General features: G+C 42.2%; 1 protein-coding gene across 1 annotated transcript in view; it reads left to right on the forward strand.

The window, feature by feature from the left end:
• Window positions 1-26,967, forward strand: part of LOC147238637 (receptor-type tyrosine-protein phosphatase delta-like) — a 134,922-nt gene that overhangs the window by 52,529 nt on the left and 55,426 nt on the right. Inside the window, 3 exon segments of the mRNA XM_086196681.1 lie at window positions 7,706-7,851; window positions 10,241-10,262; window positions 10,265-10,381. Of these exon segments, the coding sequence (XP_086052807.1) occupies window positions 7,706-7,851; window positions 10,241-10,262; window positions 10,265-10,381 (285 nt within the window).

Below are 26,967 nucleotides of genomic sequence, written 5' to 3' on the forward strand. Positions count from 1 at the left end.
ATTCAGACACCATTAGCTTCAAGCTAAATATACATGGCTGGCTCTTTCTGCTGAGATGTTTTGAGTACTTGAAATGCAAAATACAGTTTTTGGAGAGAGTATACCTTTAAAATGAGGAAATTACAAATTGTGTCAAACACAAAAAAAATCAATCAGAATCTCTTATAGACGTCAATCCTGACGCGTGCATTGCTGTCGCCTCAAGGAAGGCTGGTAACAAGTTTTAAGTCTGGGGTTTTGGAAGGGTGTGGGGTCAGAGGGCAATTCAAAATGACAGCCACGTATGATCAGGAACAGCTCAGGTGCAACATAGTCGACCGAATCACTTTTGATCAATTTCTGTAGCAAGATGTCAAGTGGAAGGAAAGCCTTGCGGCAATCCAATGAAAACCACATTTGTAATGTGCCAAAGTTGTGAATCAGTCAGATTTGACCGATGGAAGATTAAATTAAATACAGTTACATTTGAACTCATCGGTCACGTCTTTTATTGTCAATAGTTTTGAGCTGAAGCAGGCCTTTTATGTTTTCATGTTATTACATTTCCCCAGAATTCACCGACCGAACTTAGGAACATCTTTGCTGCTGAGAGGAAGCCAGTTGTCATCTGGCCGGATTGCTGGAGCATGAGCTAGTTCGCCTGTGAGCGCCTGAGAAAACACATTGCAGGGAATGTGTCACTTCTTATGGCCTGACAAGTAGCATCCATCGGAAATGGCTTGGCACTACTTATCCATAAAATTAGAGTCTGTTTAAATATACAATGTCGAAACCCTGGAATGATTTGCTACATAATCCATCTCTGCTCCTACGGAGACGAAATGTGAGGCAAGCTTTTCCGCTCCGTGGTTGAGGGAAAAGACAATTATGTGACGTTTATGCTACAGGCCCGAGCAGAGTGTAATTCCATACTGAATAGAGGCAGTCAAATATGATGTTTATTTCATTCTCCATTCCACTTTCCTATCCATTTTTTAATTGCTGCTCCATGTCGAAGAAAGCCTGCAGTCACGGTGATAGTAAAATTTTTTTTTTTTTTTTTTTTTTTTTTTTAGAAATCTCAAATAAATGTGAGGTTAAGGTATCAGAATCAAACCTGTTCTCTTACTATCTACGCATGCCAGTCAGCTGACATGGCCAAAGAATGTTTATCACTTCTGCTTCTTTTTTTTTCTTTTTTCTTTTTTTCCAATCCTGAGCAGCCGCAGCATGATAACTAGTGGTCATTCCGCTGCAGCACTGCCATTTAATGAATCGTTCCATTGCCTAGTGGATAACAGAATGAACGAATGCCTTTCTGTGTTAGTGGCTGCCACTGCCTATCCTATCAGATAATTAACTTTTTGCAAATAGACTGCGCTGACTACCAAACAGAGTAAGTCTGCACAATTAGAATTACTTATCTAAGCCCTCCCCCCCTTTTTTTATGCCAGACATTAGAGGAAAAACAAACAAATCCAAATTTCATACTTCTTGCTCTGCTGTTCTTTGCTCAAAATGGTCACACATGACTTGGCACCCAGACTGGTGTATTCATACACAAATGAACATGAAATGAATGAGGGGAGATGAAAATGAGGTGTTATTGAAAGAGAAGCATTATTTTTGCATTGTTTTCAAACATCCTCAGCCCAGATGTTTGGAATTTCCAACGGAGTGCAAAGTACCTCCTCACTCACGTCGTCTTTTTTGTTTTTTTTCCTTTCTCACATGCCGAGAGTGGCGCAATTCAATATTTATATGTTTCCTTCTGTTTGCTCTCCACTGCAAAGGGAGGTGGTCTTTCATGTGTCTGATTTGCCACAGTAGCAATTCAGTTCCCAGCTTTTAAAGCGTTAGGGGCTGTTTGAACAAAGCCATCTGTTTGAGTGGGCCGTTTTATTAAGTGACAAACTGGATCCCTCTACCTCACTAATGTGTCCCGTGGGAGACAGCAGACAACTGTGTGTGTGTGTGTGTGTGTGTGTGTGTGGTAGAGACACAAGAAAAGGCAAGTTTTTTTTTCTGCCAACATTGTTTTTTACTGCATGGCCGTTGTAGCGGTCTGCGTATACGGGAAAAGGGGGTTTATTTGCCTTCGACAATCTACAATATTAATTGAGCACTCTTTCATAAATAATCCTTGGTCCCACTCCCCTCGATTTATTAATGCCATTGCTCATGTTGCGCGATGTTCTCCATCCAGTGAGGACATTTACACTGCCGTGAGAGTGTGGATGATGGGTTGCGCTCCTGGACCTCTGCAGCCTTTTCCTCCCTATCCTCCGTCTTGTCAGAGAATCTGACAGTGCGTTGAATGTGGGACAAGTGCATTAGCCATTCCCTTTGAAGCAGTTGCTGTTGTCTGTACAAAAAGTGCCCTCACTTCTACAGGGGCCACAGCCAGAAGTTCAGACCCTGCATAGAAGAGCCAATAAGCATGAGTAATACACACTGACTAGGGTTAAGGAGGGTCCCACTGGAATACGAGGTTTTTGCAACCTCAGTTTTGGGCTGAATGTTTCCTGAGGAGAATACACCAGTGTGTTATCAGAGATGCCAGATTTAGATTTCCTTCCCTGCCTTTGAAGTGGTGTTTTAAGAAATGATAGTCATTTACGTCAGTGCAGAGGAAGGAGAGACCCTCACAGGATTGACCAGCGGCCCCTCATGTCCATATGCAGTCTCAATATTGATGTGTCATTGAGCTGCATTCTTGTTTATTCTATTGAATTTGTTTTACATAATGACTTGTGAATTTGCTTAGAGAGCAAATTTAAGCAGTTGGTGGGGGTGGTGGGGGCTTGGGTTGGGGAGGTGGGGGCTTGTATTATGAACTTCATTATGTGTGACAAGCAGCACAATATTGATGGTAGAGTGAGTCTCCATCATTGCACTGCATTAAAACCTCTGCATTGAATTAATGTACTACTCCTGATCCAGTAATTAACAATCATTCGGGGGCCATATCCCTTTTCAAGTAATCACTAATTGCAATGATAATTTCAGTTTCCATTTAAGGCGAGATTACCAGCGAACATGCAATGCAAATCAGCCAACAGTTCTAATTAAGCTCCAAGTCTCTTTTTTTTTTCTTCTTGCTGCCTAAACCCTTTTGTGAGCACATACAATGTGGAGTTTGTTCCTCCTGCTTCACAAAAGACACATTTTTTATCGTAATGCTGCAGATAGCGAGCTGTGTAGTGCCGCAAGAAAACGGTTTATGCGCGTGTTTGTTCGCTTGATTGGGATGTGGTGTTTATCTCCTTTTTTTTTTTTTTCCCCACCACATATTTTTAGGTTTGTTTGTTTGTTTCTGTGTTTGTGTGTTTCCCTTGGCACGGGGTCAGATGATCCTCAGAGAGGGTGCTGCTTTATAAATCACATCCATAAGTGCTCCTGAGCGTATATGAAATGCATCGCTTTCACAATTTCGGTCCATTTTTGAGCCCCTTGCTGCAATTGTGACAGTTTATCAAAATTACAGCGCTGATATGCTGCTGCTTAAGCGTATTCATCGAGGTTAATGGCAACTTTAAGTTCTCCTTTTTCTTCTAATTGTATGTCCAAAGTCGAGTCGGGTATTTGCGGACTGCCACCCTGTATGTTAGGATTAATTATCGCCCTCCACAACCCCACTTCACCCTGCAAGTTAAAGATTCAGAGAGGAAATGGCCTCTTTCATGCCAATGAAATTAAATATGTCAGTCAGTATGATTGTGAAAACCGGGCCTGTCTCAGACCGAATAGAGGTTCTAAACAGAAAGTCAGTTTATGAATGTTTTTCTCTCCACGCTTTAATTCATGCTCTTTAATGGCCCGGCAGATCAAAATTTAAGTCTATGGAGTCTTGATGAGTTGAAATGTTTTGGCCATTATGAAAGATGGACTGATCTCTTGGAGAATAAATGCAATGTTTGGCTATAAGTTAAGCCAATATCAAACAAACTTGGAATGTTGATATGCAAAACACTCCAGGCCGGCAAATTCTTCAAGCATAGAAATATAAAATGGAATCTGCCTTAAAAAAAAAAAAATCAGTAATACTGGCTCTCTCTGCAACAGGTACTTTTGACTTTCAAGCGTTTTGCTTTTGTCGTGTTGATTTATGTTTCCTGGCTATGACTTTTCCTCAACCCAAACAATGTAAGGTTATTTTAAGAGCCAGGGTTAAGGTTGATCTGTGTTTAACAATGTCAAGCACACGCATGATATCTGATTCACCAGATTTAAAACTCATTGCCTGTGGTGCCTGTCTGAAAGCAGCCATTACCCTTATCTGACAAGGTTTCTTGTTGATAGCATTGACAGTTCAAGTACGCAAATGCGGTTGCCAGACCTTAAAAACTGAGCTTTTATGTATTTGGCCTTCCTTCTGTAACTTAATAACAGTGCTGCTGGGAGAGATTCATCAAGTAGATTAATTTGCAAGAAAGTTAAAAAAAAAAAAAAAAAACCCTCCAAAAATGGGTTGTAAAACAGAGCTGATATATAATCTAACCACTTCATATGAATCATAGTTTGAAAACTTCAACATTGGTAATTGTATACGGGGAAAAGCATGTCGCAATCGCAATAAAGTGGAATAGGAATGAGTCTCAAACCCAGATGTAAGCTATTAAAGTTGAATGTCCCTCTAAAAATCAGTGGGATTTTTCACTTTTGGGGGGGGGGGGGGGGGGTTATCTCTTTTAAAATGCTTAAAATAAGGTCTGTTAACACAAACTGATAATATACTCCAATTTAGGTTCATGACATAAATCAGGAAATGCCACTCGTACTAAATCCTCAACAGTGCGTGAATCCATCGAAGAAAACCAAACGTGCTCGCCTTCTCCGAGTCACCAGAATGACCTTAAGAGTTCTACATTATGTTTCTTTCACCTTGTTACATTCTTTGTACCCGTTTACACTTGACGAAAAGCTGTCCAGCAACAATATTTACTCATGTGGATGATGGTAGAGAGGCAAAACATGCAGCGGAGGAAACAGGAGCTTTTAACGCGATTGTGGTTCATTCATTTCCAATTTATTTTATGGTAAAGGCAGAAGACATCCAGCACACGATCCCGACGCTATTCCATTTTAATTTACTTTGTATTACAGCAATGAGGCAAACAACTGGCAAATTAATATTTCCACTTCCTAATGAAATCGCTTCTGTAAACTTGCCAAAATGATCATTGAAAAGGTTGGTTTTTTTGCTTTTTTTAAATTTCCAATAAAGTGTTTGCTCCCAGGCCGTATCTTTTTGGTTTTTGTCAAGCTGCCAGTTGCTTCATTGTTCAGGAAAACTGAGGTTCCATTCAGACCGTCTACCTGAAGCTGTACAAGGACTCTACCAAAATGGATGTTTGTCAGCAGCGGGCCTAAAATGGGGGGGGGGGGGGGGGGGGGGGGGGGGGTTATATCAGCGGCCATGTCTGTGAAAACACCATTACCTCTATGTCATGCCTCAATCACTCCCCATTGTGCGAGGACTCTCCACCCACCCTTTTCCCCCTCAACTTCCAGTGCTGATCTCCCGTACATGTCGTAGCAGTCTATCACAGAAGCTGACGCGCAGAGACGCACCAAGCTGTAATGGATGGCCCTGGAGCGAAAACGGCCCCCAATAGCATATCAATTACCCATCAGCTCTCTGTTGCCTGGGTGCCAACGCGCGCCACACCCCAGCCAAGCCGACGAGATAAGGTGCAAATGCAGATATAATGGTGTGTTTTGCAGCATACAAATTACACAAAGTCTGCTGCCCACCTGTCGTATCTGTCAGACGGTGAATGATTCTGAGAAGGGTGTGTGTGTGTGTGTGTTCTGTGTGAGTGTACATGTGTGTGTCATGAGGCAATGGGGGGATTTCACAGACTCATTTGCCCAGTAGAAGCCCAGCTGCTGGCCTGTTTATCTGCTCGCCCTTTTGATTGCTGACCACACATCTTATGTCACCTCTCCAAGAATCCCGCAGGTTAATTTGTCCCTCTGTCGCAGCAGCGCCGCCATCGTCGCCGCTGCTGGGCAGTACAATCTGGGAGTGGGAATCAGGCATGCGAGCAAGCGCAATCACACTTTCTCTCTCTCTCACACACACACACACACACACAGATGAGGCGATTCAGATGTTTGGCATTACTGCAGCTGTGTGGGCCCCCTAATGGCCTACTGAAGTGATTGATAAAAGGCGAGCAGTTTGCCCCATAGGGGGACAGATGGAGTTCACCTCCCACTGAAGCTGGTACCCCAGATTTACAGGGAAATAATAGACTACGCGCTGCGACATTATTGAAATTATAAGAGCCTTGATCATCAGGATAAAGCTGGACTTTAAATCTCAAAATCCGGGGTGAGACCGAGTCCTTTGATTACTGATAACTTTCATCTTCCTTTTATTTATTTTGCAGCAGTTGTAATAGAAACATCAGCCCATGAACAGGAAATGATTGTGCTGGAGGAAAAAAAAAAATAATACTGGAACTGAAATTAAATGGAGAATTGCTGGAAGTTGGCTAAAAAAATAAGATTAAAAAAATAACACCTAAATTATACTGGGAGGAAAATAAAAAAAAAAAAAGATTTGACTTGATAACACATAATTCCAAGAAATCAAATTGCAGGAGCAGGAACTTCATTGGCAATCAGAACAAAACATTATTGTGCTGTCTTGTTAAAGCAGCACAGTGGATGGGAACATCCACGTTATGGCCACACAAAGCAAACACTGTTCCACTCTGCTGTACTCTCACCTCCATTCCCTTGCATTTGTAGCATTGTTATCCTCACTGCCTTTACACTCCACTTGCTGGCTTGAATTGAGGGACCAATTAGGACCAACTGAATGCCCGCATGGCCAATCAGAGCGCTACGAGGACCTTCTCAGGTGCAGGTCTCATTTGCGTCGAGCGCAGCCACCCTTCCAATTGGTGGTTTTCTAGAGATTAGTGACGTCTGGCTCCCGCACCGATGAATATTTTGTTTTTCTGCAGCAGATTGAATTGCCACATGATGATGCATCTCCTGATGATGTGTGACTGCTCCGGTACAGACGGCCTTTAATGCTGAACGACCGAGGTCTGGTTTCGGCTCTTGCAAATGAGCTCGTCCGTGACAGCAACCTCGCAGAAATATTGGCCAATAACAAAAAAAAATATATATATAGTCAGTCCTTTTACAATCTCACTCGTGCACAATGTGAATAACAGAATTCTTGTGGGAACCATTTCTCCTGAATTTATTTTGTGACGGTATCCCCCAAATGGTCACAATAACACTCTTTAGTGTCAGTAAAGGAATACACCTTATTTTTAGAAGTTTGCAGACTCAACAACTTTTGCTTCACGTTATTTGGAGAATTCTGCGTTTTATTTTTCTCCACAGTTAATTTTACTGTGTTCATCGACGCAATACAAATGCGTCCCGCACATTCCAGCAGAAATACATGCAGGGTCGCTTTAAAATACTTTGTAAACACTGCTCCCCTTTTCACCTCTGATCTCAGCCACTTATCATCTGTTCCCACTTGCACAACTCGAGTCATTACAATCGCTTGTCTTGACCTCCAAAGACAAGCTTCTTAACAGCCACATGCTGAAATCTGCAACTTTGCTACTTTTTGGCGCGTGGGGGGGCTTGATAAGGGAGATTAATTGCGGTGTCTACAACGCTTAGCACGCCCACTAACCATTTTTTATCTGTTATTCTTCTCTTTTTTTTTTTCTCTGTCTCTGCCCAGCACCACCAAAGTTTTTAAGAACCCCCAATGACCAAACAGGCGTGCAAGGAGGTGTGGCGTCCTTCATCTGTCAAGCCACGGGAGATCCACGGCCGAAGATTGTGTGGAACAAGAAGGGGAAGAAAGTCAGCAACCAGAGATTTGAGGTATTAGGTCTATTGTTCTGATGTAAAATGCTCGACAAAAACGAGAATGCTTCTGCACTGCTTTTGGCTCTGCTCTGCGCATAATCCGCTCATTTGCCACGACGCATAAGCAGGCTCCCAGTGATGGTGCTGGCCAGGCCTTTTTTTTTCGACGTGCACAACGCACAGGGTTCGAGTTATGTGGGAGCCTGATAGAATCCCAGCGGTTGTTTATCACAAATCATGGATTCTTCAATTAATAAAGATGGAAACAAAAAAAAAACAGCTTCGAGGACGATGAGCCTGCTTCTTCTCCATTCATAGTTAAAAAGAATGTATTTTTGATTCCTACAAGACTTAGTTGTCGTTTCAGCCTCACAAACCGCAGTGGTTGTTGTGTGTAGCTTCGTTGTGGCCTGGTTTGGTATGTTTCAGGCTTTTTAAACTTTGTTGCCGCACTACCGCAGACATCTCAGACAGTTTTGGGTTGTTGTAGTCTACTTTGCTGTAAGTTGCGGGCTGCAGCGTGTGTGTTAAAGTGCTGGACCATGTAATGAGTAGTGAAGTCTTTTTGGGAAGGTGCGTCATTAAGGCTATCATTTATTTATCTCTACCCCTGCTGCTATTTTAGAGATAACCGCGATGCTCCGATCATAACTCGAACCCTTGTGAAATAATTTAAGAAGAAAAAAAAAAAGACAAGAAAAGAGCAATTGGATGGAAGAAAAGAAGCTTGTGGTGTGACCCAGATCTCCATGTTAGCAATCATGCCACATTTGCCAGCTTAATGCAAAGTGAAAGAGGAAGAAGCCCTTTCACTTGGAAATATCTTTTGCTTTGTGGCATCTTTATCTAAATGCTTGTCTCACCCTCCTTATTTTGGCTGAAGCTTGGATTTCTGGTCATCTTTCATCTGCACTTGGGCTCAACACCCATGAGAAATAACACATCAGCGCAGAACACTGATAAGATTTCTATTAATTTCTGTGTCAGTCCTCAGGACTATCACAGTGTAACTTCTCTCTCCCCCCCCCCCCCCCCCCGTTGAGATGCCATATTTGCTTGCCACTGCAGAGTAGCGATGGTTTAACGTCGCTCCGAGACCTTTTCCCTCCTCTGCTTTGCGTCTGCTGCCACCAAAAAAATCTAATCTTATCAGTGTTCATCGCGTTTGCATTGCCTGTTGTGCTGAATGCTAACACACGCTAGTTTCCATTCCCTCATTGCCTCACAGGGCTTGCTGGCTGCTGCTATTCCATGCCCGTTCAATCATGCACTGCTGCCTCATCTTCTAACAAAAAACCCATTTCCTTTTCCAAGTCTCACAACTTCCTTTATCAATCGCCACTTTGACGTAAAAAAAAAAAAAAAAAAAAAAGGAGGGGCTGTTTTCCCGCATCACCCGCTTTCAGATTTAACACTGCTGTTGCTTGGCCAATGAAATGAAATGTTGAAGTGTAATATGCTCAGATATTGTGAATTTTAAAACTGTTTGGTAGGCCTGTGTGTGTGTGTGTGTGTGTGTGTGTGTGTGCGTGCGTGCGTGCGTGTGTGCGCGAGGGTGTATGTGAGTGTGAGTAGTCTTAGGCTTTTGTTTATTCAAATCTACCTCCATGCTTAAAAGAGATTGAGTTATGACACATGGCTTTCTAAATCAGTGAGTATACAACATGTAGCATGCCACAAAAAAAAAAAAAAAAAAAGCTGAATAAGCTACAACAAACACCTGTTTGTGAGCATTTTATGTGTCGTTCGTCCAATACAGTCGCTCCTGTCTTTGTACCACTATCTCACCTCATGGTACAACTGTCCGTAATCGTTTATCGAGCCACCTTTAACTGTTTGTGCTTGTTTCTGTCCCATTGACACAATCCAGTGTGATGCATTTTTTCAAAAGAGAAAGTGTTAACTTTAAGAGTGGGACACGTTGGCTTCTAAATTCTACTCAACAACCACAGATTGGAGCAAAAACAAAACAAAAACCTTCTCAACCCCTTTACCCATTCTTAAAGTTAGTCAACCGCATTGTCGTCTCAGATGATGCACAACTAGAAGCTTCACATCAGAAATACTACATTTATGAGGTCTGAACACACGTGGACCTGATATGTTAAAGTGCTACTCATTAATACGCTTTGAAAAAAAAGTATCTACCCCCCAAAAAATGCTCATACCTACATTTCAGGGTTCTAGTAACTTAGAGCCTGAAGTCACTTTTCTTTAACTTTTAATTGCAATTTTCACAACACAAAGTCACAAAGACTTGAAGTCAGGACCGTTCTGTCATAGGAAGCACATTGTGTCAGTCACCATCAGTGTCTTTAGCTACATGTCTTGTTTCTGCAGAAGGTCCCTCACCCATTGTGAACAAAAAATCTCCTTTAACATATCTTGTTTCTCGCACCTGCAGGTGATAGAGTTCGACGACGGCTCTGTTCAGTGCTAAGAATTCAGCCATGCGCACAGCCGAGAGACGAAGCCATATACGAATGTGTCGCCTCCAACAGTGTTGGAGAGACGAGCGCTACCACCAGACTCACTGTTTTACGTGGTAGGTCCCTTCCCTCCCACCGTCCCCAAGAAAACAAAAAAAACACCTTTAACATGCTTCTTTTCTCCCAGCGACGGTCAGGTAAGCTCCTCGGTTTCCTGTCCTCTTCTGTTTTCTCTTGTTTGTCACCCTCGTATTGCACAGTCAAACCCAATTAGACGCTTTGGTTACACTCGTGTTGTGTATCCTAACTTGATAGATTTAGTCCATTAGCCGTTTAGCCAAGCAAGTTTCCTTTCTAAGTGACTTAAAGTCATTTGCATACCGATTCCTCATTTGCATACCGATTCCTGACACAATAATTAAGATGCCAGTTAAATTATGCAAATAGCCATCCATTCCTAGCCCGCGGCGTTTTAATGGAAAAGCTCAGCAATAATTTTCAAATCAGTCATTTTTCATCTCTACACTTCAGCTTTAATATCCATCTGACCGTGTAAAAATACAGCAGTGTATTCTTTGGTGATTACCTGTGCTGTTTTTTTTTGTGGTTTTTTTTGGGTGATATTCTCGCGAGCGGATGTCCTTGGTAGTTGTTTCTTCCTCGTTAATAACCCCACAAACACGTAACAGTCCGGGTGGGAAAGGTCAGCCACTTTGTTTACTTCCGCTGAGTGACAAGAATAAAAGTCAAATGACAAATATCAAGCTGGTTGCCAGAGCTGGCTTTCTAATAAACACTGAGCAAATTGTTATCTTGATTACACACAACATCCTTTTCAAAGGCAAATTTGTGGTATCCCTGAGCTCAAAAGGCTGTGTAATATCTCTCTAAAACATGACTTGTTTGGCTGTGAATAGAGGAAATGGCTTTAGAAAAAAAGCTCTTGGGCTGCCTGAATGAAGTGCGCTCCATTATGTGCCACAATTACACAACATGGCAAATGAGTTCCTATTGAGGGGGTTGCTTCCATCCTATAGAAAAAAAAAAAAAAAAAAGCTGGCTATGCTAGTCTCTGAAGCCCCCCCTCCGCTCCCTCCCCTCCCACTTCTTATCTCACCAATGAGCCAACAAAAGGCCCTTTGCGCTGTCTCCAGAGGCCGATTGAAAGAGAAAGGTGGCACGTTCACATGCAGCCCTCTCGTGTTTACTCTAGAGCACAACCTAAGTGTGTGTCTGGGTGTGAGCTCCCACATACAATATTGAGCACATTTCCTCTTTCTCCTTTTTTCACTCTCTCTGTTTTTACCCTTCACACACACATACACACACACACGCACGCACGCACGCCAAGAGATAGCTGAGGGATGGGTTGAGGCTCTTCCCAGCTCTACAGCCTAGCATTAGCATGTTTATTACCATTTCCATTTTGCTCTCCTGCTCGCTCTCATTTCCCATCGTTGTATTGAAGGTGAGAAGAAGCCTATCACAGAGCCAAAAAAGAAAAAAAAAAAAGAAAAGAAAGAAAAGCTTTTTTCCTCTTTCTCAGCTTTGGTGCAGATAAAAAGATGTGCACCCCATTCTCACCGTGCCCCCCTACAGATGCACATAAACCTAAAATATTGCATTGCGAATACTTTAGGGGTGATTTTCATATTGATAGACGTTTATTTCGCTACCGTTTGTCACAGCTGGGTTTGCGATGATTGGCGTCCTGCCAAAAATATTCTTCCTCGCACAGCAAGCAAATGTAAAATCAATTCGATAGTCCGTTGGAACAGTTTTAAACCAGAAAGGCAGATTAGATTAAATTCAAAGTCAGATTTGAAGCGGAAGTAAAAGATTAGCTCAAGTGTATTTAAACTAATGACCACTTCATTCCCACGGTGTTGGGAGCGACGTGACACTGCGGTGAGGGCAGCGTACTGTACAAGCAACAGGAGCTTTTTTCACAGATGCTTTATATATTATTAAAGTCTAGAAAAAAAATAGTCTTCCAAAAATACACTTTATAGTATAATAAAAAAAAATACTGCAACTTTCACATGAGTGATCTCACATTCTTTTTGACCCTTTTGAGTGGAGAAATAGTCAGACATTTGTTTGGGAATTGGTCTATGGACACAACTACAAAGCATTTATGGTGGGAATCTTCATTGTTGTGGGGAAGGGATGAATCGTCAAACGTGGCACAAACTTGATAGGAAGCACCTTTAGCGATCGGCTTCTTGGCTTCGGGGAAGCGATTTGTAGGAACAGCAGACCCTGAAATGCGATGATGCTCTGAGTCAAATCTGCCTGGCTGAGGTGCAGTTTTTCCTTTTGTGAGTTTTTTTTTTGTTGTTGTTGTTTTTTTTCCGCCCTCTGCTTTGATTAACTCGGGGATGACCCGACTCATATGCGGCTCGCGCCTTCGGGTTAAGTTGGTCTTGATTTGTTTCGTAATTGAAAATGGCAGGAGGGGATTGAGGTGCGATGAAACGGCACATTTTGACTGTTGTGGACACGGTGTGGCATTTGATCCCATTTATTCATACATTTGCATTTATACTTGTGTTAAAACTGAGGGCCTTGGACACGCATTTTGAAGCTCTAGCGTCTAGACCTTCTGCTCCAACTAGTTCAAGCAGACTGATGCGAGCGTTTTGAGTGCTGCGGTTCATGATTCGGCCATGATTAAGGATTTATACTGCGTCTTCATACTCCCATTATGCTGTCAACAGCAATTTCCTGTGCCCCGCACATGAGAATGCCAACTTATGTGGCTATGTACAAGTTGACAGTGGCAGCGGAAAAAGGAGAAAACCTTTCTCCTGCGACGGAAAAACAGCATTCATCCCGTTCCATTTTTGGGGAAGGGCGCAGTGGTGCGGCCGGAGTGTGTGTAGCTGAGAGGGATTGTTCTGCTGCAACACCATCAGACATGATTCCTAAACAAAAGGTCTTTCGCCACCGTTACTAAGAAAATGCTCTCCCTCTTTTATGCCCACCAAAAGCGATCTCACCTTCCTTCTGAACCTCAATTCGTATCAACTATTTCCACGAACAAATGTGCGCCGACACGAACTAGGTGGACATCAACTGTAAAAAAAGAGGAGAGCTTAAGAATAATAAATTGCACCCTAATACCTATTCCTAACAACAATTAACACCCTAATTTCCTCCACGCATAATCCCTTCCTCCCCCCCACAAAAAAAAAAAAAAAAATATGTACGACCAGATTACTCCAACCTGATCTGCATGCTCAAATTGCTTCGGAATATAAATGATGCGTCAGCAGTCTGGAACTGTTGGAGCGAGGGACGACAGGGAGAAGTCACTCCTGTAAAATGAAAAAGGATGCATGCGTAGGCCTCTGAAAAACTGTACAACCTTGCTTCCCCCCCCCCCCCCAAACCGAAAATATATTCAAAACTTTGTCTCAAGTTCAAAAGACCCAGCATCAAACACAGTTGATTTATCTCTATCATATTTTTTCCACAGCTTTCTTATGATATTCTCAATAAGATGATAATCTTCCATCAACATGCTGGAAAAAAAAAAGGAACCGTTTCATTTCAGGCGATGGTCCTCGGCTCATTTATCGCTTGTGATCTGCGATTTGACGCTTCTCCATTCTCCCGCAAACTTTACTCCGTCATATGACACTGAAACGGACAAGTTCTTCATTATTCTGAGATGGAGCTGACCGTCCTCAGAGGAATTGATCTCCTCCGGAAAAAAAACAAACAAACAATAACAAAACCACAAAAAAAGCCCCATCTCTTTATTTCTTTGGTCTGTGGTCAAGCATGGGAGCCAATCAGTATCTGTAAAGTATGCAGGATGATTTAAGACAAAAACCGCTGCCAACAAGATTGATGCTCGACTTTACAGTTGCGTAGTGTGTGAGAAAACATCTGCAGGAGCCACAAAGGGACTTGGACTGCACTCTGAACATGATGGATAACCCTGCACAAATTGTGGCTCTGCGTTCGTTTTAATAAAAGTAAACACAGCCTCGTAAATTAATAATTATTGATTCGGACAAATGAGGTATGTGTCCCCCCCCCTCGTTGGCTGAAGACGCCAGTGTTCTCGACTATGACTTCACTTTACTGGCACGCTCTGTAGGTGCTGAGCGATTTTGGAATGCAAACCGTTATTTCACATCCAGTGTCTCCTGAAATGTCCAAGTATGGTAGAGATTGTTCAGACACTTCAAATATGGTTTGGCATTTGCAATACGTGGAATTCCTTTTTTTTTCAACCGATATTTGAAAACTGATCGGCAGATCTTTGTTGATATGACCTGCATTAAAACATTTTTAGACGATGGTAACACTTTTTTCATACCGAGCAACGTTTTTCTTCACGTCATCACCGTTTTAGCTGAACAACAGCAAGAAAATACTCTGGATTTGCTGGGCTGATAATTTATTACCAACAAAATAATGACGATATATTTCATGAATATTTTTGAAGAAGTACCAGTCGATACTGATGGTTTGCAGATGTTATCACGCATTTTAAAACGTGCTTCAAATTCAGAGAAAAAGGTTTCTTTCTTTTTTTTTAACCAAACAATGCAGGGATGTGAAAACATCGAAGTGCAACAAAACAACAACACTTACACACAAATGCAACCTGTTAATCCTCGCAATTTAGTGACGTGACGAAGACACACAAAGGCCAGTGAGATGTAGAATCTCATCCCTGGATCAAACTGCACTCATGTTAGCCTTGGATGAGCTGCAGTCGTGCCATGACATCATTCACATGCTCGCCAACACCGCGCCATACGTGTTGTCTGCATGAAAAGTGTAGAGAACACGATTTATCCGCGGAGCGAAAGCTTTTCAACATTCAAGAACATAGCGAATGTTCCAATGTCAGACAGCGGTCAGGTCAAAGCCTGCGTGAGGAGGGTGTGTTCTTATGCCAGCTGCTCTTTCCAACCGTATGTGCAGTGCCGAGATTTAGCAGTTGTCCAAACAGCTGTACATACGAGTAACTGATCTTTGGAGGTTACTCGTCTTCCGAGGTTGTGCGACGGTGATGCTGGAACTGATTTCTAAAGCCATTTATCTTGAAGATGGATATTTCCAGCTGCTGCAATCTGAAGCATTGACGTGCCAGCTCACAACATGCTAACCGTCCTCTTCCTTGTGTGACAATGGTGGATTTTGGATGGTCTTTTGTTGACCCAGTCATAAGGACAATCCTGGGAAAGACTTAAAAGCTAGCCAACAGTGTTATTAACCCACTTTTGGTCAGGATTTTCGAGGGGGAAAAAAAGGATCATTGAGCAGACAGATGCAGTCTTTCAGGTATTAATTTGAAAATGGCGGTAATTAACAATATTTGACGTGATGAGGTGCGGCGTATATGGCTTTTTGTGGAATGCGTGGCACAACATGTGAGATTCTTCGGCGATTATCATTTGGATGCAGTGGATATAGAAGGACACAAGGTCACAACATGAGGAGAGTGTGAGCCAGGTAGTCAAGGGGTGCTAATGTTAGCAAATTAAATAGAACTCAGAAGTCATTTTGCTAGATTAATTGGGTACTTTAGGGTCATCCTTAATGCATCTAATGATCTTGAGAAACTTTTCAAGCTGAATGAGGGTGTCAATTTACAACTTTGGACCCAGAGAGAGAGGAAAAAAAAAAAAAGATTGATGTGGAAAGAGATGATTTCGAGGTAATTAGTTGTCTATACATTTGAACATTCAGTACAGCAAATATGAGCTCAGTGGCTAATTAGACGTTTTAAGGCTGTGTGAAGGAAGGGCAAAACCTTACATATCCTCATCGCAAGTTTCATCAGCTATAAACCCAGCTGTCAACTCTCCAAACATGTGGCCTCAATATAGTAATTCCCATCATAAAATAATGCCACCCACTGCCTACTGTGACACCCATCGTCTCCCACAGTCACTTTTGGGGGAGCATGGATGTCTTGGTGAAATTGAAAAGCCTGATATAACCCCGTTTTCCATTAGGGCTCTTTGAGAACCAAGAGGTTCTCTCTGCAGGATGTTAGCAAGCATGAATAATCTCTATACTCCCCTCTCCTGTAGCGAGCTTTTAGCCATATAAATTATTGAAATGGCTGTGTGCTAGGTTTTTTCCTTTTTCTCAGGAGGAAGTGAACTTGGAGAAAGTCGATTTCCTCAGCCCTCTCTCGATACAGCGCATCTCCCGGAGTACTTGTCGGGAGTTTGATGATACGTTGTCATGACCCATGAAGACATCGAGTAAGTTCAGGGGATTGTGAGGAAGCATTTTGACAGCTAGCTTTTCTTTTTCCTTTTTTAACTCAAAAACTTTTCATAACATGCTGCAAAGAATGCCACATGCTAAGACGGTAACTTGTTTGATGGAACCGACTCTCCCGCTTCTGAATGTACAGAACATGAAAGGTAATGAAGCAACTCGCTGTCTCGCAGTTTTGCCTTCTGTCCCCCCCCCCACCACCACCTCACTTACCTGGCTGCTGATCTTCTCTTGACCTCATGCTGCCTCCAGCTTCTGGTCTTGGCCTTGATAAGCTGGCAGCTGAAACATACCGAAAAAAGAAGAAGAAGAAGAAGAAAACAATTAAATCAAGCTTAATTGTATTCAATTATATTTGTTTAGCATGATGCACCACAGCGAAACAAATAGACTTTGTTCGATTCTTGAATCATACATCAGAGTCATCTCAAGTGGGCGGTAAGAGTGTAAATATACAATGAGTAAGCCGAACGGTGAAAGCACAGCAGATGTCTGGCAGTATATGCTTCAAAGTGAGAGAGAGCATCAGTGAGAATGGAAGCATCTCTGAGGAAAAGGTAGTGTGTGCTTGTTTATGTCTTCTATGCCACATCCAATTCTTTCTTTTTTTTTGTGAATCCTTAATGCATTCAATAGGATCAAATGAGGGCTGATGTGCTGTTAAGATACAGCTAAAAGAGAGAGAGAGGGGAAAAGAGAGGCTTCTGAAGGTTTATTTGAGAGTTCAGCGAGAGTACTGTCGGATACATCCGTCTCTTAGTCTTACTAAGAAAATGCTGATGGCAGATCAAATGTCAAAAGTTGAAGATCCTCTTCAAATTCAAATTGGATCACTGCGCAAGGTACCAAATATGCAAAGTGAAATTCTGAGGAGTGAGGAAAATAGAGATCTCGGGAGAGTCTTAAATGTTGAGCATGGGTAAAGTCGGGGGCTGGATCAGGCTGGATGAAGTCGGTAAGGGAAGCAAATGTAAAACACAACGGCGCAGTGGAAGGAAAATACATGATTACAGGTAATGGAGGTCTGTAAATCTGTTCTGTTGCAGTCTCGCGCTCTACCTTCCAGCTAGGTGATCTTTACCCAGAACAGGCTTAGCTGACGTTTAGCCTGTAAAGGAAGAAGGAAGGGGGGCGTAAATAGAGCTTTGTGGCTGGCTTCCTGCCTGCCTTGCCTCTCCTCTCCTCTTCTAGCTGCTTCATCTCCTCTTTTTCATCTGCCTCTTTGCCCATCCATTTTAGCAAGCTAACCCTAAGGGGGCATCTGACTAACACGCGCACACACACACACACACACACACACACACACACACACACACTCGTTCCTGCTTTCATTCTCTACTTCCCACTGCCCGGGTTTATGTTGTAAATGGAGGAATATCACAGCTAATCTGTCATGTTTATGAATGACACGGGGCCCAGGGAGAGCCGGGGCGTCTTGCCAGGATGTAGTGCACATCTCTGTTGCATGCCCTCCACTTGGCCCATCCAATCTGACCCAGCGGTCTATAGGGTATCTTGGGGCTTTCTGGCATTGAAAAACAACAACAACAACATTTTACGAGCTTAAAAAGCAATATATAGGTCCAAAATTACTACTTAAAAAAAAAAAAGGAAGAAAATTGGAAAAATCAAAACAGGAAGAAAGAGAAAGCAAATTGACAAGTAGTGTAGGGAAAAAGGCTAAATCCTCTTTGGGGGAAAAAAGGTATAGTATTTTTCTGCTTCAGCAATTTTTGATAGCATTTTCCCTCCTTCTCTAATCAAAACATATTTAATGCTTTGTTTTTTTTGTTGTTGCATTTTTTGTTGCTGAAATATGACTTTCCACTTATGTCCTGAAAGGCAGCGTTATATTAAAAATAAAATGCCAAAATAATGAAAAATCTGCTGTTTTCAAATTACTCGTATGCTCCTTCTTTAGCGAAACATTAATATACTTTGCTGTTGATTTGTTAACCTCGGGGTTTTCTGTCGTAGCTCGTGAAAGCACTTCTCATATTTTCGTACCCCGTCACCAATTATTATGTAATTCACCACGAAGACAGCTGCTTTAAGTGTCTAAAGACAGGGTGTTGTCTCAAAGTTTGACAACTCCAACGTCCTTCAGAGAGAGAAATACTTTTGGATTGTTCAACTGTGAAGGTTTCCTGGAGAAGAAGGACCTGATGATTAATAGATGGACTCCTGCAATGATTCTCTCATAATCTCATGCATTAAGCAAAGGGTTTTTTTTAATGACAAATAAACAGCGCTCAATTATGCAATCTCAAAGGGGATTTATGGAAGAAACAATCAGTGCGGGGCAAAGGAATAGATGATGCTATTTTTCACCGAGACAGAGAGCCATGAACCGCAGGTTGAGAGCGATTTCTGAGCCTTCACCCCCCCCCCCCCCCCTCCTGCATTTCGTTCCGACATTCATCATCGCACGAGAGTAAAGGAACACACACTGGATAGCATTTCACACATCCATTCCATTTTCGCTCCTTAAGGCAACAGAAGGAAAATACAATTTCGATGCATAGTGGATGGTCCTTGCGTTGTCTGCCTGCAGGTTTCAGCGCTTTTCCCTGAAAAAGACTGCTTCTGTTAAGCAAATTACTGAACTACCTTTTAGAGCTAGCGAGACCTAATGCCACTTTGTGTTGAAGTAGAGCTGTTCCTCTTAAAACTCTATTACAGTAAATTAGAACGAGCTGTGCGTGCCAACTGTGGCACATTCTCAGTAATATTCATTAGCGAGCGCTACACCTGTAGAGTCAACTCATAAACCAAATCATAGCAATCATTTGTGTGTTTTTTGTCCAGCTACTGTTGCCCTGCAGTATCCCCGAAGTAAAAACAACAACAAAAGAACACTCGGGGGGGGGGGGTGTTAGAAAAGCTGAATTTTAGGGACAGCATACGAGATGGCGGAGCATGCAATTGTTGCTTCAATACTCAGGTTAAACTACCTGACAACTGCAATGCGTTTTCTTTCCTTTTCCACAATCATCATACCCTGTAGCTCTGAGACAGTTTGGAAATGTCTTTACCAGCCGTGACACTGTGTGGCTGATATTGTTTTCACCTTGGGACTCTGTCTGTGTGTGTTTGTGTGTGTGTGTGTGTGTGTGTGTGTTATCAGAGTATAATGTGGTCCTGGAAACTGTAGCGAGAACTATTGCAGCAACAGTTCTGAGTACCTTTGGCAGGTTTTTGTCTTTCTGTTGACAGATTTGCTTTTTCTTTTTACTGCGATCGTCTTACAACCGTGCAAGATGTCAAACTTTACAGGCGTGGAGCTGAGATCAAAACGAAAGCCGAGCTGGAGGACTGGTGCTGTTTGACCCGTGGATATTGGCCGCGGGTCCAGTGGCTAAAAAGAACTACACACTCAGAAATACAGGTACTAGTCGTGTGTACCTTTGACAGTTGGTCCTCTTTCTGTTGGTCGAAAGTGAACTCGCCGGCCAAAAGGGCAAACCCCAAGCACCAAGTAGTTTTACCCTTTAAGGCACCTCTATTTTTGTGTGTGAATGTAAAAAAAAAGAAGAAGTAATTTTCAAAATGTTCAATGGATCTGCCCAATTTTTTGATGGCCTCTTTCTTTTACTTCACGCTACGAACAGATTAATGGCAAAGATCAACAAAAGGATACGTGGACAATTGAGTACTTAGCACGTCAAAATGTTGATAATTGTGTGTGTGAGACCTCAAAATATTCATATAAGCTGGTACACACACAAAATTTAGCAGATGGAATTTTCTTAAGTTGCTACTCCCATGGATTCCAGTGCAAAACTGCCCGTAAATTCTCAGTTGAGGTGAATGAATTGTGAGCTGTAGCACTCTGGAAGACACACACACACAAAAAAAAGACCTGCGAGTTTTTCCAAGGTTTTCCACAGACGTATTCGTTAAGCTAAACCGGAAAGCACTCGTGCCTTGCCACTTAACATTTTCTCTCGACAGTTCATCTGAGGCTTTGGAAAATAATTAACTGTGGACCCAGACATGTAATTGCCTGTGCTTTCACACAGGAGTTCGATTCCAAGCAGCGGCTTGAATAAAATCCACATAAATCTAGATGTGCGCCATGTTTTAAAACAATCCGAGTTTGGCCTGAAAAATCATTTTTCAGAAAAAGGTGAATCCCAGAATTTCCGGCACGCCGGCGTGCTTCATTAGAGAGAAGCATTTCGAGCTCCATTATAGGATTACTTGAGCAGTATCTGCCCAACGCAGGTGCCAGGAGGCTTATTTGGAAAGACTGGCTCAGAAGACGCTCAAGAGGAAGGTTTAATCTGATTTTGACTGGACATTGCAAACAGCGCTGGGATGTATCAGTGAGACACACACAGCCTTTGGATGCTCACTAGGGATTTAGGGAAAATTCTGTCTTTATTTCAACCCAATGACGATCTTGTGGATTTATTCTCTGATGTGCCGCCCGACTCTACTTATCAATCATGAGTGATACTTACACTCCCTTCAACACAAGGCTCGACTCTCTAAAATGCAAAAACATTCTGAGTATTCTCCTTAAGGCAACGCCAGGGATCTCACGTGAACATTTTTTGAAGCGTAGAAGTAATAAATCTGTTTTTAAAACGGAATGTGAAACAAAAGAAATGGTCAAAAATGAACGTGAGGGACAATTTGTAAAGGTTTATGGGAAGCGTGATGGATTGAGGTGTGAGAGAAGTTTGAGATAGTTTAACCAAGCTGCAGGTACCCGATAAAGCAGAAAGGGTTGGGCTCAGATTTTGAACCCATCAATCATTAAGTCAAGATTGTTAAAGAAAGTTGTTTTTGTTGTTCATTTTGATGACAGTGCGAGTGCGTAAGTAGAGCGAGGAAATCGTCAACGATTTGGAGGTAAAAGCGGTGAACTATTTGAGAAAGTTGAAGAGAAAACTAGAGCAGAAAGCAGCACAGAATTGGTCACAAATGGAAACTGCTGTCTTCCTTTGTTAATCAAGAGCTCTTACGTTCGGTTGAGTAATTCTGTTTGTGTGAAAACAAAAGCATAATTAACAGTTCCCTCTCAGTTGCCAAAGGCAAAATTGAACACGTCAGATGAACAGGAGCCGAATATAACATTTTGTGGAAGAGGATGCAGGTTATCTCAGAGCAGATGTATGAACCATGTTTGGAATAGGTTTTTGTTTTGTTTTAACAAGAGAAGTGAACACAAGGGGAAATAAGTGTTGCTTTTATTTTGAAGTTTCATCAAGAATGCACATGCAGTGTATTTTTTCCCTCTCCCTAATTGGTCCTAATCCCATGAAGTCAGCTGATGCATTAGCAAGGCATTACTTATTTTTGTCTTTTTTCTCAAACGGCTGGATTGGAAGCAGCAAGATTGCTCTAAAATGGTTTTGATTTGCATCTTAAATCAGCTAAATATCCCAAGCTTCTTTTTTTAGCAGTGTCCCTCAACTTTAAATTATACATGGTGTCGTTTGGAAAATGATTTTGGCTCAGGCTGCTGAGAAAAATAAGCACTCCTGTCAAATGCCGTGGGTGATGTGTTCTGGCCTGTGTTTTCATGTTGGCTTCAATCTTATCAGGGGAGGGCTACAAAGAATCAGATTGATTCCCTAAAATGGGCAAAAAATATCCTTTGGGATAGTTTAAAAATGAAAGAATATCATCCCTGAAGACATGTGTCCCAAATCCTACCATTCCATAATCCAGCATTCTTGGTTGAGACGGGATTGCCAAACAACAATACGTCTTGACACACACTTTTACTCCTCCGTGCTGCTGCGGCAAGTGAACTGTGACAGCCTCTTTGAGGAGATTGTATCCACCCAAATACGTCCAACAAATATATCTTATTATGGCCTGCAGGGATTTTCCCTGAAGAGGAACCTCAACCGCCGGGTGAAAAGTCCTGTTCCGCGGGGGGGAAGAATGGGGGTCAGACTGAATCCAATCTTTGAGCAGCAGCCACAGAAATAAAGTCAGGATGTGACCTGAAAGGTTTATGTTTTCATGGCTTTACTTGGAAAGTCCAGTTCAACAAAGCACAGCCACCCCCCGCCCCCCTTCAAATACCTTTGTACTTATCGGAACCAATCTGGAACCAAAAGTGATTTCAGTGACAAAGCAGCGTCTTGATTTCAGCTAATACCGTCTACCAGATTTAGACTTAATTTCCTGCCTGTCAGGGAGCTTTTGTTTTACAACTTCGGGGAGAAGTGAAATTAAATGTGCTGTGCGTTGACGTTTTATTCTGAATTTCATTTCATTTCGTTCTTTGCCTTACATGGATATAGCATTGCAGTAATGTTCACCGAAATAAAAGATTGTGTCGGAGAGCCAATGATGAATATGTTTTTAATTTGGATTTCATGACGAAGAATGTCGACATTACCAGATGTCTGCATCAATCAGACGTTCATTCCCTAACTTTTCTTGTCTGGAATGACGTCGAGATCCTTCGAGTGTCACCTTCATCCGTCCGGACTCAATGTGGTTTCAGATACGGCCCCACGCATTAATGTGTTTTTTTTTCTCGAATATTCATTCTCACACAAAGCAATGAGAAGAAAATCCTACATGGGAAACGTGTGCCGGCAGTCCTATCTCTCGAGTATGTTGTTAGAAATGTCCAATTAGCATAGAAGTAAACGTCACTCAAGCCCACTCAAGAACGACACGACTTATATAAAACGTAAGCAAACCGCGAACCATGCGCTTGACAGGTAATGTCAAACTCAGACAACAAAAAGAAAAAAAGAAGGAAAGCACCACCGGAGGCAGCAAAAGGACAGGTTTGGCTGCTGCTGTGGCTTGAGTAGAGGTTCTTTCACGTCGTCATCTAACGCGCCAAAATAAGAGCCACCATTTGCCGTGTAGACTTCAAAAATACAAAACAAATCTAACTCGCATCAAAGTTCCTGTGAACCGCTGATATTAAGATGGTTCTGAAGCCAAACCTCAGATGAAACCTGCCGACCTTGTTTTCTTCTCAGGAAAGTACATTTCTTTCAAGGTGACGCCGTGACGCACAAGTGGCACTCCAGGGATGGTATTGAAATCCTAAAAACAAAAAAAAGGCCTAAATAATTGTCAAGTATCTGGTTTTATGAATCAAAATCATTTTTTTCCCCCATTATTATTAATATATTTTGCAATACGAAATGCCTGTGCATACCTACTTATTTTAAGTATCGCGGATCTTTTTTTTTTCGAGGGGGTAAACACTGCGTTTTACTTCATGGCTTTTTCAAACGTATGAAATAATTCCAAACGTTCACGTGTGAATGTCACTGCACTGAGCCTGTGTGTCCAAGTTGACTTCTTCTTTTTTAACATCAGCGTCAGGGGAAATATCGCCATTCTGGGGGAAAAAAAAAACAAAAAAAACAGATCACGCATCCCTACTTGAGTGGTCAAGAGCGCGCAATAACTTTTTGATCTTGAACAAACAGCAAATACTAAAGTATTGATGAACGGAGAAAAAAAAAAGAGGAAATAATTCAAATGAATAACCTCAGTTTTGGTTGGACGATGTGAGGAAGCAGTGTAAATGTTGGAGATGCACACAGGATACAGAAAACATCCAGAGAACGATGGCGACACCGCTGAAGCTGGGAGGCTGTACCATGTGCACGTGTTACTCACACAACTTGAGTTTCAAGTCACGGCAAGAGAGAAGTTTTAGCGTGTGCGCTAATTGAACCTGCAGCATGACACCCGTGCTGAATTTATGCTGCACTCACGTATCATTTAAGAAACGCTCGATGTTGTCACATAAGGAAAATGTGACTCACCTCCTGCTCATATTTTTGTCTGAGTGATCAATAGATATAATCTGCTAATGGGTTGAGTTTATGTTCAGTGGCCTTTATGCCTTCAGCAAGAATCTGCTCACCGAGGTAGTTTTGGAGCCAATGTCCTTTTTATATTCCTCCACACTTGGCACTACACACTCATATGGCCTGATAGTCTGGCAGTGGCTAATGTGTGCAAATTGTCATTGGGAGTCTTTTCATACCAAGCACCAGTGCTCAGCACTTTTAGAGAAGGTGACTTCAGCATTTCTCTCCCTTCCATCTCATTTACTGTGTAGATCCATTGTTGAATATACAGTATGGTTCTGTAAAGCAGCAGCTGCCCTTGTCGCACACCGTCCTTGAGATTGCAGCGTTCGGTGAGGTGGAATTTGTTTAAAAAAAAAAGAAATCTGTTGAAAACTCACTCACTCCCCCCCCCCCCCTCCCCCTGTTAATTTAACCTTTAAGCTTTGACTTTCAAGTATCTCGCAGGGCAGCTTGGCCGATGTTCAAGTCGTAAAGATTATAGCACATTAACTCAGACATACATTTACAAACATTAAAAGTGCGGCTCAGACTCCCCAAAGAACTTATAAATTAGCTCTTTGCCGATGGTGTGTGTAACCAAAGTTAGTCAAACAATCAGCCCAACATCAGGGAAAACTACCAGCAGCTTGGCCGCATTTGATTTAATTCTTTGACACTTTGTCAAAAGCCAAACTTCTCAACAAATGTACAACAAACACTACAAAACACGGCGTGGTACAAATTAAAAGAATGATTAATCCGATTTCATTTCTCGGCCTTGTGAGGGAAATGCAGCAGCAGCTCTGGCGGCGTGAGATGTTTATCACATCTCAGACGAGAAAATATTTGCTCATTTCATATATGTGTGTGTGTGTGTGTGTGTGTGTGTGTGTGTGTAGAGTATGGAAATTCAACTTGGCGTAAAAGCAGAGAGTTGCTGTTGAATAACCTTTTCTTTTTTGCAACGTCATCTCAAATTAACGTTTTGACTCTGTGGTCGTAGATGTGAGTGAAACGGCTCTAAACCACACAATTTGTGGGCTGAGTAAGAATCGTGAATCCAAAAGGTCGGAAACCTCTGCGACAGATCGTTTTCATCCGTGTTTGTTTCCTCTGTGCAGGGAAAATGTTCAGTATAAATAACTTTGCTTTGGATTAATGTTGAATGTACTACCTGGGGTCGGAGCAGCTGCCTGCGCGGGAGGTACATAGCTGGCGTCATGTCATGCTTGCTGATGAAGCAGGCAGAAGAGCTCCACTTGATTCCTTACCTCTGACGAAGGAACTAGTGTTTTCACACATATCTGTTTCTTTGTTTGTGCATCTGCCAGCAAGAACTAGGAGTGTCGAATGAGTCACAAAGGAGCATTTGGGCCAATTTTTTTTTTTTTGAAAAAGGGTAGCACACTCTGGCTCGATATGCGACGTTTTTGAATGTTGATGACGTCTCCTTCGAGATTAACATGAGAAAAAATGCGAGCGCTCCTATATTGGCCACACCCTCGTGACACAGCTGACGGTGATGAGGCGTGACAGGGTTTCCTTTTCTCAAGTCTGCATCCAGTGATCAGCACCTCACAACAAAGGAGTTCTTGTATAAAGTTTGCACGGATTTCTATATTCAGGTTTTGAATTCACACACGCACCCGTTCACCCACGCTTTCTCCTGGTTATTTTGTTCAATCGGGGTGTTCATTACTGTTCGACTGAGTAATATTTGGACGGAGGACAAGCTGAAGGCAGCTGATACTCCCCCTCCCCGTCTCCCCGAGCGTGTTTGAGAGGTCGTTTTCTCTTTTTTTCTTCTTGCTCATTTTTTCTCCATTAAAAAAACACAAAAAAACCCACCTACATTGTGTTTTTCACCGTTTCTTTTGCAAATGTCTGTGCATCGAAAACGGCCTTTCACAAAACCAACAAGTACGTTTTAAAGGTGTGACCGTAGCTTTTGGTCAATACTCTATCTGGAATAGGTTCTGTCTCCCGTATCGACTTTCCTCGGTTAACTGTTATGTTAATTAAACAGAGCCGCTGTGCGATGAAAGGTGAACTAAGTGGTTATTGTTTTAATTAGCAACTCATCAATTTTATGCAAACAACAAGCAAACAGAGCCAGACACCTACAAACATCTCACGAGAGAAAAAGACTGAGCATCTCATTAACTTAATGGGTACTAAAAAAGTTCCCATGTAATACGTCGCACATGGTGTTGCATTAGAGCAAGATGGATGGGCCGAGGTGTCCTGTACTGTCTCACAAGTGGAGGGAGAATTTATTCATCCAATTTATCAGGGCAGCTGCCGTTTTGTAGCATCCGGCTAACAATGCCTTCCTATGAACGTCAAAACACATGTCAGTTCAGGCAGGGACAGAGAGTTGCATCAGAAAGTTTTTGCAGTTCAGCGTGAAGTCACTAATTTGTAATACATTCTATTTCTGAAAAGATTTATCTATCGAGGTGGTTTTTCATGCCAAATACCCAAAAGCATTGTTGGAAGGCGGCCATGATTGTCATTTGGCTGCGTGTAGGCAATGGCATCACAAAACTGTTTCCAGACTTATGTCTCCTCATGAAAATTTAATGAAGAAAGCGTTTCCAAAAAGGTGCCATTTTATGAAAGCGACAGACGACGGTAATTAGCCGTAT

The sequence above is a fragment of the Aulostomus chinensis genome, chromosome 24 (genome assembly GCF_037954235.1).
Source record: "Aulostomus chinensis isolate RoL2024-O1b breed Wild chromosome 24, RoL_Achi_v1.0, whole genome shotgun sequence".
Classification (NCBI taxonomy): domain Eukaryota; kingdom Metazoa; phylum Chordata; class Actinopteri; order Syngnathiformes; family Aulostomidae; genus Aulostomus; species Aulostomus chinensis.